Raw genomic sequence first — 17,880 nt, 5'->3', positions numbered from 1 at the left:
ACCTTATACACTATGTAGTGGAACAGGTAATCACTGTAGCTGACTTAGTTGGTTCCTTGTAGAAGTCAAACGGTATTTTATAACCTAAATAGGTTTTAACTACCTATCGTGAAGAATTGCAGTGTCAGTCCAAAAATTTCCTTGCGTTATGAGACAAACGACACTGAAGTGTTATACACTGAACGGATCTTACAATGTGACAATTGTATGTTGTTATTTACTAAAAGACGAGGTCGAATAGATTGTTCTTTCATAATATTTAACTTATCAATATTTGTGGACTTTTCGCAACACAATAAACTTTGGATATGACCAATGGTGATTAATCTCTACTCTAGCAGTGATGGGATTGTTATATTAATTAGGAAATATAAAAAATTCTAATTCATTTGGGATTATTATAGTATTAATTAGATTAAAAATGACTTAATTGTGTTTGATCGTCAGTTTTGTGACGGAAGTGTTAAAAAAATGACCATTTTTTGACTCTTTTCATTTGTTTGAAAATGCAATAATTTAAAAGATAATATTTTGGACCAGAATGATAAAATCGTTATATGTTTAGGACCAAAAATGACCTTTAATCTAAATTATAGCATGTACATTGGACTGACGTAAATATTTAAATTTATTATTTAATATAGTAGTAATACATAACGTTTAAATGGTGAAAATGTTTTTGTTATGGTTGATCATATTTGTCAAACTGAGAAGAATTATTTATCTTTGGCATAATGGCATTTGTTTTATTTAGTTCTCGAATTAATTTAGTTTATCTCGTTAAATTTTAAAATTATCTTCATCAGTGGTTTTAGGATTGTTTTATTTTATATTTGTGACATAATTAATTATTTAATCATGTCAAGACATTATTAGACACTTTTGAGATAATACAATTTAAGTCAATTTAATGTACTCCCTCCGTCCCAACAAAGTTGAGTCATTTCCTTTTTTAACTAAAGACAAAACATCTAATCACTCTTATTTTATTCCATCATTTACTTTACTCTCTCTTATATTTCCTACTTTTTTCATCTCTCCTATTTATTTAATATAAATTTTTAATCTCCGTGCCCAAAAGTTTTGTCTCAACTTTTATGGGACGGAGGGAGTACTACATACTACACTAATTAGATATTGTCATATCGGGAAATACTGCAAGCATCCTGAAGATCACGGGTACATTAAGTTAGACCTTATATTATTATAAGTAAAAAATTAAGTATACTTTTATCGAATCAGTCATGCCCGGGATGCACCGCAAGCATCCCGATGATCACGGCCCATCTGCATACTTTTAATCAAAACAACATATCTTTACCATCCCAAAGATCGCGGGCCCAAATTGAAAATGAAATGAACAATTCCAAACTCATACATATGCATTGGAAAATTTAAATTTCCAGTTCCTTATAATTGTGAAATATGAGTTGAAAACCTAGGATCTTTCCACTTCTTCCATCATGTGATCATCTCTGTGGCAGCCGCAAGTGAGCTCCGCCTCCGTTCTTTCGTGGCTTGCTGAAGAGGCCATGAACTCACCGCAACCATCGACTACATAGCCTCCGATATGAGTTTCTTGGTTCTTCATGCCTCATGCAGTCGAAATAGATGAATTCACCATCACTCATTTCATCCTCACTCCTCATGGAAATTTCTTTTAATATAAGCACAACTAGCTTTTTCTTCATTAATATATAAATTCCACCAAATGGAATGTAACAAAATATATATACTCCCTCCGTTCACGAAAAATAGACAAGTTTTGCCATTTTGGTCCATCCAAAAAAAACAGACTAAGTTCAAAAGGGAATGTTTTCAACCAATACTAACCCTACACATCATTCTAATTGTGGACTCCACAATCCACTAACACTCATTTCACTACATTTTCCCTCCATCTCTCTTACTCTTCTTATCTCTCTTATTTTACCAATTACTCATTAAAAAGTGTCATCCGCCTCCAACGTTTAGAGCTGAGGAGGAGTTCGCCGACCTCCATATGGCGGGCAATGAGGAAGGTGCAGAAGATGCGGGAGATCAGGAGGGGGAACTTTAGGATGCCGGACTTGAACCAACCGCCGCCGGAGGATTCCAACTGGAGATGGTGTTTGAGTTGTTCTTACTTTGTTATTTTTGTTTAATTTGTTTGATGAATTGTTGTTTGATTGATAGTGATATTATTGTAGTGTCTTATTGTTGTTGTTGTTTGATCGAGATGTTGTTTGATTTGCAAACAGAGAGTCTTGGTCCTTGTTGTTGAGTCTTGCTGGAAGAAGAACATTTTATCTACTGAGAATGCATTGCGTGTTACGCCCAATGTTGTGATAAAAAAAAGTGTATAATGCAGAGGAAAATATAAATATATTACTAAAGATTGTGCATGTAAAAGAAGCATAATTACTTTTGAAGGATTTAAACTTCACCAGTCACGTATAATTAGTCAGTGTGCTAGATTAATAAAGATTGATATAACCAATGTGTGACATGAATTAAAATGTTTGTACAACAAGACAACACAGAGAAAATTAAAAGTGTGTGTGCAGTGTGCAATGAATGTGTGTGTGCACGCAGTGTGCAGTGTACGTGTACGTGCAATGTGTGTGTCAGTGTGTGCAGTGCGCGTGTGTGCAGTGTGTATATGCGTGCGCAATGTGTGTATGTAGTGTTTGAAAAAAAATCAACCATTAAAAATTCTAAACTTTAAGTTTTATTATAAAATCTAAAAATTATAAAATTGAGATATTGAATTGAAATATAGTTTAGTGCTAAAAATTTAGTGTTAAAAAAAATTTCTAAAGGGAAAATTACATGTATCTGCACGGAGTGGCGCCTAGGAGATTAAATCAAATGTTCATACTTTTCACATGATTCTAAAATTGCACAACAAAATTGATGGCAGATCAGAAAATAACGATGGACGCAGGAGGAGAGAGAATGATGAGAAACCAGGAAAAGAGAAAATTGATGATGACGTTGCCACATCACTAGTTGCACGCCAAGCGCGTACATTGTGTCGCCCAGTAAATCAATCCTCTTAGTTTACAAATCTTATGAAACCGAACATAATATAATCTGACATCGTTATATAAATGACCTACCCCTTAATAAAAGCTAAAATGTTGTGATACAACATGTGTATTTATATACATAATTATCGACTAAAGTAAAAAAATTGGTCCATCACATTTGCCCAAAACATATTTTGGTATGATACATTAAATAGATAATTAGCTTTTCGTCATAAACAATGTATTTTGGCTTATACTTAACGGTTCCGTAAAAAATTAAAACCACTTATTATAAACTGGTCCAATACATATTTGATCCTACACATTTTAAGTGTGTCAGCTTTTGGTCATAAATAATACTACTCCCTTTGTTCCATAAAAATAAGGGCACTTTCCCTTTTCGTCCGTACTACAAAATTATCTCATTTCCGTTTATGGAAAGTTCCCCAAATTTATTACCCACATACATCAATTTACTTATATCACTAGAACCCATCACTAAATACTAACAATAATATGGGTCTTAGAGCATCCGCAGCGGTGGCGTCCGTCCGTCCGTCCGTCCGTGCCGCTGAGCACGAGCTCGTCCGTGCCGTTGAGCAGCCCTACGTGGCGTATTCTTATTGGCCAACGGCTAAATTCGATTTTTTTATTTTATTTTATTTTTTTAATTCGAAATTTATTTTAAAAAATGTTTTTAAATAAAAAAAAATATTTTCCCTCTTCCCAAAAAATTATATCCGTTTTCTACCCACTTTTAATTTATTTTTCAATTTTATTCCCCCAAAATTCACATTTTCATCTATAAATACCCCCACTTCAACACAAAAAATTCTCATAACACTTTAATTATAGGAATTTTTAATTTGTAGGATTTTAATTATGTATTTTTTTATTTTCTAGAATTTTAATTATGTATTTTTATTTTTTAGGATTTTAATTATGTAATTTTTATTTTTTAGGATTTTAATTATGTAATTTTTATTTTTTAATATATTTTTTATAATGTAAAAATGTTTTTAGTAATTGAAATATTTAAATTGAATAATAGAATAGTGGGACCCTTGAGCTTGTCCTTAGCTAAGAGCACGGATGTAGGTGTTGTGCTCTTAGCTAAGGAAAAGGAGTAAAAGTGGGTCCGAGTCCACCTCCGTGCTCTTAGCTAAGAGCACGGATGGGGATGCTCTTACTATATAAACACTATTTTAACTACTCTTCTCTTCATCTTTCTTATTTTCCCAATTATGCATTAATTATGTGTTGTCCCAAATGTCCTTATTTTTTGGGACGAATGAGTATGTTTTGATCCATATTTAACTCATCAATAAGGTCAAAACACGAATGACTGTTACTTTTGACGGAAACCGTTAGATATGAACCAAAATATATTGTTTAGAATCAAAAGCTAACACTTTTTTTAAAGAAAAAATGGGACTAATTTTTAGCTTTAGTAATAATTATATAAAAGTAAATGCAATAGATAAGGTCAAGCTGTTGGTTTTATGTCAAGATATGTGCTAACAATATAATTTAGTTGAAAATGATGTCATTTTTTTAAAGGTAACAATATAATTTGGTTTCCTTTTAGTTAAAATCAGAAATCTTAGAATTTATCAATTTTTAAGTTATATGTGCAAATGATATACACAAATTTTTTGTGTTTTTCTATTTCAATTGTCGAGAGTTGACTTTGAAAACTCTTGAACGACTAATTAATTAGTAATTCCTCCTTTTCATTAAATGTTAAGCATTTGTTTTCGGTGCAAGATTTTACACCAAACACATAATTGAAATCAATAGATCTATACCTAGGTTATTCAAATGCTTGGGAGATTAATTTGTTTAAGGCAAATCGATGGTAAAATGACAAAGTTGATAACTTTATTTATTAAATGCTACTCCCTCCGTCTCATATTAGATGTCACACTTTCCTTTTTAGTTTATGCCACAAAAGATGTCACATTTCCTCTTTTGAAAAAAGTTTCTTCTCACATCAATTATAAAAGTATATTTTCTCTCACCACTTAACACACAAAATAACATCTCCTAAAATCTTGAATCATTTCTCAAGTGTGACATCTACTATGGGACAGAGGGAATACTAATATTTAAATCGAATATGTTTCTATTCTGTTGCAAAAGTGCAAAAGTATAAAAGTAATTAGGGTAAATTAGTCACAGTATAAAATATGGTAATAGAAAAAAAACATAATATGGCACAAGCGCATTATGTCTCAAATCACTACCATATATCTTGTTAGTACAAATCTATCCCACATCGGACATTTGAGGGAAGTTGGAAGGTGTATATAATTCCTGTCCAACCCCAATTAGTTTGAGGCCTTTTGGTAGTGATCCAAAAACAAATCCGTGCGGGCTTGACCCAAAGCGAACAATATCAAACTAATGTTTGCCGATGCCGACAATCCTGACAAGTGGTATCAGAGCCAGGTTGGCGTCGGGTTTGGTCCGATTTGCGAGACCCATGTTTGAGTGGGGCCGACGATCCGTCTGAGTCGGAGCCCATTATGTGTTTCGATGTGGTCTCGGTTTGAGGGGAGGTTTGTTAGTACAAACCTATCCCACATCGGACATTTGAGGGAAGTTGGAAGGTGTATATAATTCCTGTCCAACCCCAATTAGTTTGAGGCCTTGGTAGTGATCCAAAAATAAATCCGTGCGGGCTTGACCCAAAGCGGACAATATCAAACTAATGTTTGCCGACGCCGACAATCCTGACATATCTAATACAAACTCAAAACTTTAATCTTAGTCATTAATTATAACAAATTTATGGTTAAGATTGCGTAGAATTTCTATCTCAACAAGACCATGTATTTTGTCAACAGAGGGTATTTTTGTAAGTTAAGTTTCTGAACGGTTTAGACGTTCCTAATTTCTCTCTCACCTTCAAAAACTGAATATTCACATCTTCGAAAGGATCTTAACACCACTGTAATTGACGTCGAAACTTTAATTGCATTGATTCTTTGTTGATGTTTAATTTTGTGTTGATTCTATGTTGATTCTAAAACCTGTGTTAATTTTATGAAGATTTTTTGTTAAATCGATCGTATTGCTTTTTTGTTGAATTCTGAAATTTATGTTGATTTTTTGCGCTGAAATTTCGTTGATTCTTTTGTTCTGTTGTTGGTGATTTTTAGCGTTGAAATTGTGTAGATTTTTTTGTTCTGCTGAAGTTGAATATTTTGTTGAACTCGTATTGATTTTATGTTGATTCTAAAATCTATGTTGATTTTTTGCGATGAAAATTCGTTTATCCTTTTGTTCTGTTGTTGGTGATTTTTTGCGTTGAAATTGCATTGATTCTTTTGTTCTGCTGCTGCTTTACAAATAATCACCGCCGCAACTGTTGAATGAGGGTTGAGAGAACGAGGGGGAGAATAGTTGAAAAGGAGAGAGAATGACGAAAAGGCAAAAAGCTGGAATGAGGGGGATTAATTGAAACGGTTTAATTAACATGAATAGTGGAAGGAGAGAAAATGACAAAATCGGGATCACACAATTATTCTCTAATTAAATGATTCACCGTATTATGACAGTGTCTAATACACCCTCTGTTGACAGATTCATAGAAGTTATTGAAATTTTAATCTTAAAACATAATAAGCATTGATCTGTAATAATTAGTAGCTATGATTAAAGTTCTGAGTTTGTATTAGATATATGATTTTCGATCGTATCACTATCCTATGCATCAGTTTGCTTAAGTTTACTATATGTTCCTTCATAGAGTTATGTTACATAATTTTTTATGTGACTTGGATCATTAATATAGTTAGTTAGATGGTAGGTCAATTTAAATAAATTTTATCGTAAATATTTATATTGTCTCTTGTACTAATATAAAAAAAAAACTTATGCATAAATTTATTTATTCATTTAATTTTAAATATATTAATTTTGTAATATAAAAAAAAAACAAAATAAAATCATCATTATATTCGTTCAAAATTCCACAAAATGAGCCTATCTCAAAATGTGAATACAGTCGTACACAATAGCAACATAGTTCGTGTTCATTAAAAACACAAGCAAAATTAGCAGCAGAAAATGCAGCAATAACAGTCCGTCAACTTGAGGTGGTTTATGCTGCCGACTGCAAAGTTCTTCTGTTTTCTGTTTCTCTCTCTTCAACAAAGTAATCCTGAAGAGCTGTCATTTCGATCTTGTTCGATCTCAGGCTCTTGATCGCCGCAGCAGTAGCCAAGGCACCGGCCACCGTGGTTATCACCGGAATCTTGTATGCGAGCGCCATTCGCCGGAGCTTCCGGCCGTCGATCTGGTCGATTTGGTCGCCCGAGTTTGTCACAACCATCATCTGAATTTGCCCGTTGGCCATCATGTCAGCAGCATGAGGCCGCCCTTCGTGCATCTTCAACACACGCTCGACGGGGACGCCTCCTCGTTCGAGAACTTGAGCGGTCCCAGATGTCGCTACAATTTTGAAACCGAGGCTAGTAAAGGCCTTGGCTATGGGGCCGAGATAGGGCTTGGTCAGGTCGTTCACGCTAAGGAATAGTGTTCCCGACAGTGGTGGCTTCTGCCCTGCAGCTATCTGCGCCTTTGCGAAGGCGATGGAGGATTCATAGTGGATGCCCATGACCTCACCTGTGCTCCGCATCTCCGGGCCGAGGATGACATCGGCACCCTGGAATTTCTCAAATGGGAGAACTGCTTCTTTTACAGATACATGCCTTGGGATGATCTCACTTGTGAACTGCAGGTCTTGAAGAGACTTGCCCGACATAACCAGTGCCGCGTACTTAGCTAGCGGATGACCAATCGCCTTCGACACAAATGGGACGGTCCGTGATGCCCGAGGATTTGCCTCGAGTAGGAAGACATCTCCAGAAGCTGTGATTGCGTATTGACAGTTCATCAGTCCACACACATTCAAGCCCTTAGCTAATTTTGTAGTCCAAGACCTTATTCTCTCCAAGCAAGAAGACGACACCGTTTGCGTGGGAAGCATGCATGCTGAATCACCAGAATGAACACCGGCTTGCTCAATGTGCTCCATTATCCCACCAATCACAACATTACCATATGAGTCAGCAAGCGCATCAATATCTATCTCGATAGCATCGGATAAGTACTTGTCAACCAAAACAGGACGGTCAGGATCCACCTTAACTGCAGTTTCGAGATAAGTAATGAGCTTCTCGTCACTGTAAACAATTTCCATTGCACGGCCACCCAGAACATATGACGGTCTAACTACAACAGGGTAACCAATCTTCGCTGCAATAGCAAGAGCATCTTCCTCACTCCTCGCAATTCCTCCTTCAGGCTGCTCAATCTTTAGTTCTGTCAGGATTGCATTGAATCTCTTCCTATCCTCTGCAGCATCAATAGAATCAGGTGACGTGCCCCAGATGCGAACAATTTCAGAACCACTTCTGCATTTGGGTTTGTGCTCATCTATATAATGTTGAATCGGAAGAGACAATTTCAACGGAGTTTGCCCACCAAACTGCACAACAATGCCATCAGGCCTCTCCAAGTCAATGATATTGATAACATCTTCCACTGTGAGAGGTTCAAAGTAAAGTCGATCACTGGTGTCATAATCTGTTGACACTGTTTCGGGGTTGGAATTCATCATTATTGTTTCAAAGCCTGCGTCCTGAAAGATAAAAAAAAGAACTCAAAAATCATATAGAAATATTGAGAAGATAGAAGCATATGAACAATCAAATTGATGAAACTGAAAACACAAATAATATCAAACAGATGAAAATGAAAAATCACACAAAGCCTGCATCCTGGAAGATAAAGAAAGAACTCAAAAATCATACAGAAATATAGAGAAGATGATAGAAGCATGAACAATCAAATTGATGAAACTGAAAATACAAATAATATCTAAGTTTAGATTTCCTCCCAATGGCTGTGCATGTTCAGTTCACAGTTCTTTTTATAATCCTATCATTTCTTCCAAACAAAAACCATTTATTCTTGCATTAACTGATCCCCTTTAGAACTTCAACAAATTCCTCTCTCCACCCCGGGTTTATCTGGTCTGAGAATATTGGCATTCTTCAGTTACAAAGCTCTTATATACTCCCTCCGTCCACAAAAAATAGACCACATTTGCCATTTTTGGTTGTCCACGAAAAATAGACCAAGTTTGAAAAAGGACCCCACATTTGCTACCAAACACAATTAAACACTACTAACAATATGGACTCCACATTCTACTAACACTACTTCTCTCTTACTTTACCAATTCTACATTAGAACCCGTGCCATTCACAATGTGGTCTATTTTTCGTCGACAGAGGGAGTACTTTATTACCAACATAATTTTGATATCAACAAAATTGTTTCAATACTATCATAACGGCAGGAGTACCTTAATGTGTTATCATCCAAAATTGGACCAGAAAAGATCAAATAGCAGATATCATATTGCTGAATAATAACAGACCACATCAATTGTTGAAGGATCGTTGGCAGATTTCTAAGTTGTTGCAATATATTTGCAAAAATAAAATTAAGAGAACTGGCTTCAAGCACAATAGAAGATTAAATAATCACAAACCTGAAGGGCAAATGAAGTATGACAGCAGCAGTAATCAAATTCAATTCCCTGCCCAATTCGATTTGGTCCTCCACCAAGGATCAAAACTTTTTTCCTGTTGGTAGGAGCTGATTCACACTCAGTTTCATATGAAGAATACATGTAAGGGGTATTTGCCTCGAATTCTGCTGCACATGTATCAACTCTTTTATAAGCTGGTTTGACACCTAAAGACAATCTCTTTGATCTAACTTCCTTCTCAGTAGTCTTAGTAGCAAAAGCTATCTGAATATCACTGAACCCTCTCCTCTTCACTTCCCAGAAATCATCCTTAGTCAATTCTGACAAAGTCCGTGCCGAGAGATATTGCTCCACATCTACAAGTTCTTTAAGCTGAGTGAGGAACCATGTGTCTATAAAACTCAATTCATGGATGTCATCCACTGTCATTCCTCGCTTCATGGCAGCATATATGGAATGAATACGATCGGGACTGGGTACTCTCAGGCTGTATTTTAGTTGTTCCCAGTCCCAGTCAAGTTCCTTGACCTTTCCACAACCCCATCCAGGGTAGCCACATTCTAGTGAGCGCACTGCTTTTTGAAAAGATTCTTGAAATGTCCGACCTACGGCCATGGATTCACCAACAGACTTCATTTGGGTAGTCAGAATAGGCTCAGAGCCAGGAAACTTCTCAAACGCAAACCTGGGTATCTGCATTCAAAGATATAGAGTATGTGAATATGTTTATTTGACACAACATATCAAACTAAGGTAACAATATAGAGATATAAAAATAGAAAAATGAATATTACCTTGGTTACAACATAGTCTATAGAAGGCTCGAAACTTGCCGGTGTCTTCCTAGTGATGTCATTGGGAATCTGATCCAATGAATACCCAACCGACAATTTGGCAGCCATCTTGGCAATCGGGAAACCAGTAGCTTTAGAGGCCAATGCAGATGATCTTGAAACTCTAGGGTTCATCTCAATTATCATCACTTCTCCATCTTTAGGATTAACAGCAAACTGAACATTTGAACCACCGCATTCAACTCCGATTTCCCTGATAATTGCAATAGAGTAATCCCTAAGACGTTGGTACTCCCTGTCTGTTAAGGTCTGTGCAGGGGCAACAGTGATGGAATCCCCTGTGTGGACTCCCATAGGGTCAATATTCTCGATTGAGCAAATAATCACCACATTGTCTGCCAAGTCTCTCATAACCTCAAGCTCATACTCTTTCCATCCCAACAAAGACTTCTCCACCAAAACTTGAGTTGTCACGCTAGCCGCCAGGCCCGACTTGCAAATGGCTTCAAACTCCTCCCTGTTATACGCAATTCCGCCTCCTGTCCCACCCAATGTAAACGCAGGACGGATAATCAAAGGAAACTCCCCAATCCAATTGGCAATCTCAAAACACTCCTCCAACGTTGTCCCAATCCCCGACGGAGGTGTCTTGAGCCCAATATTCTTCATCGCCTGCTTGAACAACTCCCTATCCTCAGCCTTCTTGATTGCATCAAGCTTCGCCCCAATCAGCTCCACTCCATATTTCTCAAGAGCACCACTCTCTGCCAAGGCAACCGCTAAATTAAGCGCAGTTTGGCCACCCATTGTGGGCAACAGAGCATCCGGCCTCTCCTTCTCGAGGACTTGCTCCACCAATTCAGGCGTCATAGGCTCAATGTAAGTCCTATCCGCCAAGTCCGGATCAGTCATTATAGTAGCAGGATTGGAATTAATCAAAATCACTTCATACCCCTCCTCTTTAAGAGCCTTGCAAGCCTGCGTCCCCGAATAATCGAACTCACAAGCTTGCCCTATAACAATCGGCCCTGCACCGAGGATCAAAATCTTCTTAATGTCGGTCCTTTTACCGACCTTCTCAGCACTAAACCCCCCTCCATTCGCTAAATCACCACCACTCTGACCACCACCACGACGCTCGTTTTCAGACTTGACACAATTCAACCTCAGCGGCTGAGTACGCAGGTACAAATTACTCAAATTCTTCTCCGGTGCTGATCTCGATTGCCGCGGAAAATGCCTTTTTCCGGCAGGTGAGTAACGATTGGTTTGAATGAAGTTACAAAACACATTATTGCAGCTATGCAGGGACTGAGTCATCTCCTCTCAAAATAAAAGGTGCCGCCTACACACAAATCCAATTAGGAAACAGAAAACTGGAGAGCAGCAACCATACGGATATAACAGTAGAAAAAGAAAATCAAGAGCTGAGGTGAGGCGGAGTGGAAATACCTGGAACACGGCCGCGGAGAGTGGTGAATGATTGGCGTTACGTTGTCAGTGGTAGAGAGGGAGTGTGCTACTCAGAGAGTTGTTTTTTGTGACTAGGGTTTCACCATATTTTATTGAAGATGGAGACAAAATTAAATTTCTGTCTTCAATCAACATCATTCAAATTTCATTCAAATTAAGTTTGTACTGTACTCCTTTTATTTTACTATTTCTCTATTTTCACTATCTTCATCCTATAAAAAAATTAAATTAAATAAGTTAATGAAATATAAAATTAAATTAAATAAGTTAATGGAATATAAATATGAGTGAAACAAGATAGTGGAATGTGAACTTACTTATCATTTATAATAAATGTAAAATATAACTCTTATTGTGGGATAAATCAAAATAGCAAAATATGACTCTCATTATAGAACGGAGGTAGTATCATCTCCTGGAATGAGGGAGTAATTTTTTTAAAATAATTACAACTAGTAGTATCATTTTCTTCTAATCAATAACATGATAAATTTATAATCTCGTTGTAAGAGCATCTCCACCGGCGGACGTCTCGATCGGACATCGCAGAAGTCCGACCGGACGTCCGCCGTTGTAAAGGAAAAGGTCGGACACGGACGTCCCGTGAGGACGTCGGATATCCGCGCGACGTCCGATCGGACGTCTGCTATTGTGGCGTCAATCGGACGTCACGGTCGGATGTCCAAGTTAAAATTCAATTTTATTTTATTTTAAAAAAAAACTCTATAAATACGGCTCGTTGAACTTCATTTCATTCACACCACTTGTGTTGACAAGTTTCTCTCTCTAAACTCTATTTTCAAGTATATCTAGAATGGCTAGTAGTCGTGCGGATGGTAGTGGCGGGGGCGCTAGTGATAGTGATAGTGAGAATGAATTGGATGTCGTTGTGGAATGAGCGATTGATCGATTGCTACGGCAGAGGCAGCAGCGGCGGCAGCAGGCAGCGGTACCTCGGCCGATCCATCGGCGACATCATGTATCCTGGGACCACATTGCTGCACATATTCGGTTGTATCAGGACTACTTCGCTCCGCAGCCGCGTTTTGGGGATGCCTTATTCCGGCGACGTTTTAAGATGCATCGTACGCTGTTTATGCATATTGTGGGTGCTTTAGAGAGAAGATACGAGTTGTGATATCCTTGACCCAAAACATGCATCATTTTGTATAATTGCATATTTGTATTACTATTTTGGGACAAGTTTATTTTATATTAAGCTTAGTAGTACAAATTATATAAATATGTTACGCAAAATATAGTATGTATAGATATTACATGTTAGTTTGGCTAATGAATCACATAGAGTATGTACGCAATCCTCTAATTTCATAGAGTTAATGTGCTTGGTATATAAATATATATAAATATTTCCGTATGTGTAAATGTATAATTGTGTGGATGTAGTTCACTAGAAAATGTATGAATATAGGTAGAATGCATAGAAATATAAAACTAGTGATATACTTTGACAAATGTAAAAGAAAATAAAAGAGGAATTTCATAATGGTGACATGTGGTCATAAACGTGTCTCATAGTTGCCTCCCTAAGTGATTAGTGTATTTCATAAGAAAGTGTGAGATATTAAATATTTTATTATTAAGTTTGTTAGATGGTGAATCAATTTAAATTAGTAGAGTTTCTTCGTAAAAAGAAAAAGGAGGCAGAAGGGAGTAAATTAGTAGAGTTTCTTCGTAAAAAGAAAAAGGAGGCAGAAGGGAGAAAAGAAAACGAGGGATAAAATATTTTCTCAAGGATCAAGGGCTATAGATCGAGAAATATGAACAAGAGCTCTACCAGATTATCTATCTTAGCCAGGTGTGTATAAATCACACTTTTAATTTTACATATTTTATGTGATTGATTGTTATGCGTTAAATTGGAGTGAATATTTGAATTATATGATGTGAGCCTGAAATGGTTGTGTGTTATTTGATATTGATGGTATAAATGAAGTGGATATGTGATTTGTGCAATGAATATGTTTATCTATAATATTGGAGTTATTGGTGGAATATATGGATATGTGATTGGTGCAATGGATATGTTTGATGTATGATATTAGAATCATTTGAATCATGGAATTAAAGAGGATATGTGACGGTCTTGCCCTGGATCTGATATCAATGGCAATAGACCTACGGGTCAATACAAAGAGCAAAGAGGGGCCTTCGTGGAAAGGTCAAATCAAAGAGGGGCCTTCGTGGAAAGGTCAAATAATTAAAAGGGACCTGCAGGTCGTATACAATGGAAATCCCGGGCAGATACCAGGCTTGATCTGTCACAGAATAATGAAAAGAACGGAGAGGCATATGCATATGAATATGAAATTGTTTACGATATCTATTACTTCTGGTGATATATGTTGGTGAAATAATGTGTTTGATATTTGTGTGTGAAATTAAAGGTAAGGTTTATATGCACTGAGTTGTGGCTCATATAAACCACTAATATTTTTCAGGAATAAGATATCAGTGAACCTTTTTTTCAACGTGAGTCATAGGAACTCCATATGTTATCAGGGTCGGCGGCTGACGTGTTTTGACAACCTTCTCCTCCTCGTCATTTTTGCATGTAGATAAATGTGTAGTATATAGAGTGGTGAGAGGGTCCCACTACGGTTTAGAATGTTTTGAAATATGTACTTGATAAATGTTGATTTTTGAAATGATATGATATGTGTGTTTTATGTACTTGAAGCGTGAGTTAATTTATTTAATATATAAAATTTATTTATAGTAAGTGCATACGTCATAAGGGTTGAGGCGTGACACGAGTATTTCAGGGAGGATGTGGCTGGCAAACCCGGACACACGCCCTTACAGAAGTGCACTGCCGCAATCGGCAACCGGCGTATGGAGGCCCGGCCGACATGTTCGACGAGTACCTCCACATTGGCGAGTCGTCAGCCGTCGAGTGTCTGCAGAATATTTGCGCGGGCGTTAGAGCGATATTCGGGGATCGCTATATTCGGAGTCCAAGTCCTGAAGACTGCCAGCAGCTGATAAATATGCATGGGTCGTGCACGGGTTCCCGGGATGTTGGGCAGCATAGATTGTATGCATTGGGAGTGGAAGAACCGCCCCGCCGCCTGGAAGGGGATGCACACTTCCGGCTTCAAAGCCAAGCATCCACGACGATCCTTGGAAGTTGTAGCTGACTACCGGCTGTGGATATGGCATGCTTATTTTGGAGTCGCCGGGTCGAACAATGACATCAACGTCCTCCAGTCGTCGCCCCTGTTCAACGATCAGCGCAATGGCGTTGGTCCCGCCATCAGTTTCGTCGCCAATGGCATCCAGCACAATATGGGATACTATTTGGCGGATGGGATATACCCAAACTGGCCCGTCTTTGTGAAGACGATCAAGCATCCGATCGGACAAAAGAAGTCCTACTTTGCGAGCCGTCAGGAGGCAGCGCGCAAGGACGTTGAGCGGGCATTTGGTGTGCTCCAGAGTCGATGGGCGATGGTGAAGGGTCCTTCACGGATGTGGTATATTCCCAACATCGGTGACATCATGTATGCATGTATCATTTTGCACAACATGATTGTCGAAAGTAAAGGTGAAGAATTGACTCAGTGGACCAACGAAGATGATACGGGTGCCGGTCCAAGCCACGGCGTGGCCAGCGCGAATGTGAACATGGGGGGTACCTCATGGAGAGGTTGAGCGGTTGCGCGCATTTGCCGACATGCGGCAAAGAGATGCCCATATTCGACTTCAGGAGGATATCATCGACGAGGTTTGGACGCGGAGGGATGGACGTTGTTGTGGTTAATTTTTTTTTTATTGACTATGTATTTGTTTTTTCGAATAATGTATTTTTTTAATGAAATATTCGCATTTTCCCGTTCGTATTCATGTCGAAATTTTAATTCCATAAATTTTAATTCCGTAAATTGAATAATTGTGAATTTAATTTTATTGCGAAAAGTCCTAGTGCAGGGGAAGTCCTAGTGATGTGGCAGTGGGATGGGAAGTCCTAGTGATGACGTGGTAGGAAGTTTTTGTGGGAAGTCCTAGTGGAAGTCTGTGCTGAGGTTTGGTGCCCCTTGCACAGCGGAAGACTTGTACAAAACAAATAAATCAGATACGGATCTATTTGACCGATTATGCGATTAATCAATTCACATGTTAAACAGATAATTGCATGCTAGAACGCAAATAATTCATGCTCATAGAAAGTAAATCCTAAAACATGAATTCTACGGTTTAGAGTTACCGATTTGATTCTCCAAAGAATCGTCGATTGCTCGCGCCTTCTCCACGTGATGATCTTCAATACTAGACCACGGATCTTCTCTCTGGTTCCCGAACTGTATCTCGATATCAGGGTGGGCTGATCTTATCAAAATACTAGGACTCGAATAAAGAAGACAGAAGAAATCCTTTTCCAATTAGGAGAGAAATTCGAAATTCTCCTCTAGGTAGAGGGGGACGAAAATTTCGAAGTAATTTTAATAATGAAAATTGTGATGTCTCCTTTATTCTCCTATTTATATTAAGTTCCTTTTGGGCCCAGACAGGGATCTATGGAAGGTTTTGGATATGGGCTCGCCCAATTAGCTTTTTACTAATTAAATTGAACCCACAATTTAATACAAGCTTATATTGGAATATTACGAGCAGCCACTACAGAAGTAATATTGAACTCTCCCCATCCAAATCCGAAATTACAAGTAATCCGGGTTTCCACTTTTATTATTTATTTCCCGCGCTTAAGATATAAATGTCCATTAATTAATTAATGTCTGCTATGGACTTAATTAATTAATATCTTATTAATTCCAAGAGTGGACTTAGCAAGAAACATTTATTTATTATTCATAGAGTAATAAAACTCCAACTGGCCAGTTTTCCGAATAATAAAACCTTGTTCGAGCTCCTCTTGAGGACATTATCAAACGAGACTCACCTCGCGCACGTTTCAACATAATAGCAATCCTAGCACCGCTAGATATTAATCACCACTACCCAATATATCAGGATTATTGGGTTGCGAAAAACCCGCACCATTTGATAAGTCAAAGTAGTGCATAATCAATACCGTATGCTCAATGCTAACATATGTAGATTAAGAAATAGTATTTTATCAAGACCTAGTCTTTCAGTAGATAGCATAAAGACACGTCTTGCTGTTAGATCCGTTCAGTGCTATACCACACCAATGTCATCTTATTTCAGTAAGGCTTAGAAATATGCGGACTGACATTGCAACCTTTCACGATAGGTAGTCAAAGCCTATCTAGGTTGTGAAATTCTTCTTTTTCTTTTGCAAAGCATTGCATAGATCTGACCGTGTTACCTTAAAGTGGACGACGCCCACAACCGGTCTACTAAGCAAAAGACTTAGACTTTGTTTACTTCTTATGCATTTAAATGTTTATAAAACATCTTATAAATGCACAAGCAAACACAATGTAATAATAATAGTGATTCTATTCGTGCGGAACTGCTCGAATAATACTGAATCGGGTTAAAAGTGGATTGTAGAGTTTTACGTATACAAGCAAGATTCTATTCGCGCGAAACTTGCTCGAAACATGCTTTTCAGTATACCAAACCTAACAATCTCCCACTTATACTCAAAACATGCTTTCGAGTATACCCACTGCCAAAAACTCTCCCACTTATACACAAAGCAGGTATTGATACTAGATATATCGAACTACCATTCATTTCACTAAGTGAAAGAAAAATCTGCTTGGTAGTTCTCTGATTATATCTTTGTCACCATAATGTCTTTGCTGCGTACTTGATCTTTAATTAATTTCATCCCCATATGTGATTGCTTAGCTTAATAAACTCGTGTGTCCTTTGAGTTAGCCTTCACTAGAGTAATTAAATATAATACTCATAGGCATACTCAAACTTACGATTAAAGCTATTAGGAAGATATTCCTAAGGTAAACACATAATCAGAGGATAACTTACTCGATCACTGATTAGTAATAAAACTAAGACAGTGTAACCTCAAGGACATTACATGAATGACTGGTAAACTAGAATATAGTTACTAGTCTTTCTC

General features: G+C 37.5%; 2 protein-coding genes across 3 annotated transcripts; one reads left to right on the top strand and one right to left on the bottom strand.

Annotated features, from left to right (window-relative positions):
• Positions 1–6,950: 6,950 nt before the first annotated feature.
• Positions 6,951–11,944, bottom strand: LOC125221105 (carbamoyl-phosphate synthase large chain, chloroplastic-like). Its single transcript, XM_048123232.1, has 4 exons — positions 11,826–11,944; positions 10,374–11,718; positions 9,580–10,272; positions 6,951–8,661 (listed from the first exon to the last, which is right to left on the bottom strand). Exons 2-4 carry the CDS (start codon positions 11,691–11,693, stop codon positions 7,120–7,122), a joined length of 3,555 nt encoding a protein of 1,184 aa, XP_047979189.1. The 5' UTR covers positions 11,694–11,718; positions 11,826–11,944; the 3' UTR covers positions 6,951–7,119.
• Positions 11,945–13,459: 1,515 nt separating this feature from the next.
• On the top strand, positions 13,460–15,741 carry LOC125185126. Of its 2 annotated transcripts, none has more exons than XR_007170055.1 (2): positions 13,460–13,665; positions 14,309–14,417. XR_007170055.1 is itself a non-coding variant. In XM_048081619.1 (2 exons), exon 2 carries the CDS (start codon positions 14,862–14,864, stop codon positions 15,519–15,521), a length of 660 nt encoding a protein of 219 aa, XP_047937576.1. In that variant the 5' UTR covers positions 13,460–13,665; positions 14,633–14,861; the 3' UTR covers positions 15,522–15,741. The 2 variants fall into 2 exon arrangements, 1 of the variants encoding a protein (XP_047937576.1); XM_048081619.1 differs by lacking the exon at positions 14,309–14,417 and adding an exon at positions 14,633–15,741.
• Positions 15,742–17,880: the final 2,139 nt, after the last annotated feature.

The sequence above is a fragment of the Salvia hispanica genome, chromosome 4 (genome assembly GCF_023119035.1).
Source record: "Salvia hispanica cultivar TCC Black 2014 chromosome 4, UniMelb_Shisp_WGS_1.0, whole genome shotgun sequence".
Classification (NCBI taxonomy): Eukaryota; Viridiplantae; Streptophyta; class Magnoliopsida; order Lamiales; family Lamiaceae; genus Salvia; species Salvia hispanica.
This window is presented reverse-complemented; position numbering and strand designations above follow the sequence as displayed.